Source organism: Entelurus aequoreus, linkage group LG19 (assembly GCF_033978785.1).
Source record: "Entelurus aequoreus isolate RoL-2023_Sb linkage group LG19, RoL_Eaeq_v1.1, whole genome shotgun sequence".
Lineage (NCBI taxonomy): Eukaryota > Metazoa > Chordata > Actinopteri > Syngnathiformes > Syngnathidae > Entelurus > Entelurus aequoreus.
Genome location: NC_084749.1, coordinates 17,552,016 through 17,555,734, shown reverse-complemented (window position 1 = coordinate 17,555,734; position 3,719 = coordinate 17,552,016). Strand labels below are relative to the sequence as shown.

The following is a 3,719-nucleotide window of genomic DNA, read 5'->3' as shown; positions in this document are numbered from 1 at the left end:
GCAGCCATTTTGTGCCCGGCAGCACATTCATTGTGGGCGGGCTGATCGATCTCTGGTGCCTATTGAGTTAGCACAGCAGTGCTGCCATTGGCGACTGTGCTAATGTCTACTTTGAGTGCTTTTTTTTAGCCGTTTTACAGCAATTTTCTGTTTTTTTTCTAGCTCTATGTGTCCAAAGAAGGCAATGGACAAGCGGTGTGTGGTTTGAAACATTCCGGAAGTTGTCTGCACTGCCTCCTCCCACCTCCCTTCCACTGCATGCCAAGAATAATAAAGGTAAAGTGCATTTTATTCGTAATCATTATAGCAACCTGGCTGTTAAAGTTAAGGGGTTTTGTGATTTCAAACCATAAGTGCACCACAGAACTAGTGACAGTGTGTGTGCTTGTCGGCAGGGCAGCTGTGTACGAGTTCAGCTAGTTGTTTTGTCTTTGTTATTAAATAGAGTTGATCCATCACCCCCTTAAGATTTGTATTGACTACCAATTTTACTAAAATATGGACATTTTTCAAGACTGGAATGCATTATTCATGATTACATTGTTTCTTATGGAGAAATTTGCTTCAATATACAAACTTTTTTTTATTGACGAACCCTGTTCAAGAACCAATTACATTAATAAATCAATGTTCCACTGTATTTTGCATTGTTTTTATGCATGTGAAACTGTAATTATTCTCTATAAAATGTAGTTTTGTGTGTCAGGTTCAAACACTGATGACATGTATTAAACAGACAAGAAGCAAGGAACCATGCAGAGACCGAGTTCAATTTAGCTCATGAGGAGAACGCATGGAGCTGCACACTTAGTCACAGTCTCGCCCTACGCTCTAAGGTACAGCTCCAGTGTCCCTCTATTTATTCAGGAGTTCCCTAGTCAACATCACTGAGGCCGCCTCTAAAAGGAGTGGTCACATATATCATGCAAAGCAGGTCCAGTACGCACAATACGTGACGGAATGTGCTGGGGCCTTGTGATTTCGCCTTGTCTCTGCTTCGTCTGCGTGCTGTCGTCTTATCTTCGTTGAGGTCCTTGAAGTCCTTGGCTGTTAGCGGGCTAAAACAAAGATAACATCTGCGGCTGAGGCCACCCCTCAGACAAGAAGTTTTGTCCTTGCACAGATAGGAAAAACACAGCTTGAGCACAATAGCTAATAACTATAGCAACGGACTTTAAGCATACTAAAGTTGTGTGATAATATATACACATGATTATTCTAACATTGTGTCAATATTTTTGGGCGTCCAGAATGATTAATTTGATTTACAATATTTCTTATGGGAAACATTTCTTCGGTTTTCTTACGATTCGTATTTCGTTGGATTACTAACAAAAATCAAGCTACTGTCATGAGTCCTCATGACAATTATTTGTATATTTTATGGTATTCAGTTTAATTTCCTGTCCAGCACTGTTATTTCTGTTTCCATTTCCTGTTTTCCTCTTTTTGCCACTATTTCTCCTGTTTGGGCGCTGACTTCCTCACCTGGTCCTGGTTGCCAGGATGCTTTAAAACCCAGCCAAGTCTTCTGGACGGTTGCTTGTGGATCATTTGCTGTGCTTTGTACCCAACTCGTGCCTAGCCTTCCCTGTGCTTCCTGTGCACTTCCCTGCTGCACTGTTTCCTTGGATATTGTCATTACAATTCTGCCAACTTTGCCGGTTTGGGGGCAAAAAGTGGGCAGATTAACAGAAATCGATGGGACGGGAATGGGGGGGAAGTAGGCTCGAAAAGTAGTTGATGTCTCTGCAACCTGGGGTCACGCTTCAAGCTACGCCTGTGCAGAGCGTAACAGGAATTTTGAATGGAAATGAACAACTTTAAATTGACGCGTGACATGTCATCGTATGTCGTTTTCAAACTGGAGAAAGACTAGGTTCATTGTTAAAAGACGAAGAAAAAAAGGTAGCGGAAAGAGTCTTAAGCCTCAGTCAAATTGATGGCATACATCTTAAAAAAGACTTCTTTGTCTCACATGCTCTTCCAAGAATGCGACGGGTGGATTTTCTTTTTCTTTTTAAATCCCATATGATATGTATCCCGGCTTGGACAGTTTGTACCGCGAGATGCATCAAGTGCAGATCCCGAGGGAGGGGAAGGTGTGAGACTTTCATCTTTTGAAATGGATGTTGTCGGGGAGGATTTGAAATCCGGACAATGCACGTCTCAGACAGAAAGTCTCAGTTTTTCGGTATTATTCCTATTGGAAAAATCGAAAATGTGTAGGATTAAGCAAAAGTATTTTTCCATTGTATGTGACAATCAGAATATCATATTAACATTTACATTTTGGAAAAAAAAACTCAACTTTAATTGTGGAGAAAACTCCTCAGATTCACCTGAGGTTGACCTCTGACTAGCAGCTGTGCTCCAGCCTCATTATTTTCTGCATTTCTTGGCCAGCAGAATACTCATACTAATCCCCCAACACACACACACACACACACATACGGGCACACACTCCCCCAAATCCAAACTGACAAGCAGCCACATACACGGACACCCACAAACACACATCCATTATCAACCCCAACACTTGCCTTCAAACTCACAGTTATGGGTGCAGACAGATGCCTCATTACCACCCCACCTGTGTTCCTCACACTTCTTAAGCGACAGCTCATCTTGCACATTGAACCAGGCCGCTGGTTTTTGTAGCGAGCGATTTGACAAACGTCTCGCGTGTCGTCATGTCCATGCTCTGTCAGATGTTGGCGCCGTGGTGAAAAGTAGATGTTGTACGGATCTAAACGGAGTGGGGAGTTGCACAAGAGAGAAGACATGTTCAATGGCTCCGATACAATGTTGTGGAGCTTGTGACTTTTGCGGAGGAATCATGTCATTCTTTTAAGTGAGTTGTGAGCTGTTCACATGGGAGCTGTTTTTATTGCACATGCAAATTTAGCATTGGCAAGAGCCTACTCTGCATGTGGCAACTAGATAATGAGTCAAGGGAATTTTGACAGCATTTTTTCAATTAAAAAACATTTATATATATACACATAGAGTATGTATATATATATATATATATATATATATATATATATATATATATATATATATATATATATATATATATATATATATATATATATATATATATATATATATATATACATATATATACATATTGTTGCGTTTGACCAGATGTTCCTCCAAGTCGGATGCAAAACGCTGGTCAGTCCCAAGTTCCTTAATGACATATAAACTGACTCAAAGGTACCACCCAGCACAGAATAGTTATTTTGTAATTTTATTGTCAAATATTTGAGAATAGAGACCAGCCTCGAACAACACATACAAATGCGTAGCCCAAGTTGATCTGGCCTTCCACAGGCAAAAAGCAACTCTTTTCCCTCGGCCAGTGGGTGAGAATGACGAAGGGAACATCATCGTTTGGTAAGCGCCGGAACAAGACGCACACCTTGTGCCGTCGTTGTGGTTCCAAAGCCTACCATCTGCAGAAGTCCTCCTGTGGCAAGTGTGGATACCCCCAGAAGCGCAAGAGAAAGTACAACTGGAGCGCTAAGGCCAAGAGGAGGAACACCACTGGCACTGGCCGTCTCAGACACCTGAAGGTTGTCTATCGCCGATTCAGAAATGGCTTCCGGGAAGGAACCACCCCCAAACCCAGACGTGCTGCAGTGGCCGCCTCCAGCTCCTCCTAAATGACACATTTTTGTTTAAAAAAATATGAGCTGATTCAAACATGATTA

At 41.7% G+C, this 3,719-nt stretch overlaps 1 protein-coding gene across 1 annotated transcript; it reads left to right on the top strand.

The window, feature by feature from the left end:
• Positions 1-3,368: 3,368 nt before the first annotated feature.
• Positions 3,369-3,690, top strand: LOC133634856 (large ribosomal subunit protein eL37). The gene has a single exon (XM_062027506.1). The coding sequence runs from the start codon at positions 3,378-3,380 to the stop codon at positions 3,669-3,671; it is 294 nt and encodes a 97-aa protein (XP_061883490.1). The 5' UTR covers positions 3,369-3,377; the 3' UTR covers positions 3,672-3,690.
• The last annotated feature ends 29 nt before the right edge of the window (positions 3,691-3,719 follow it).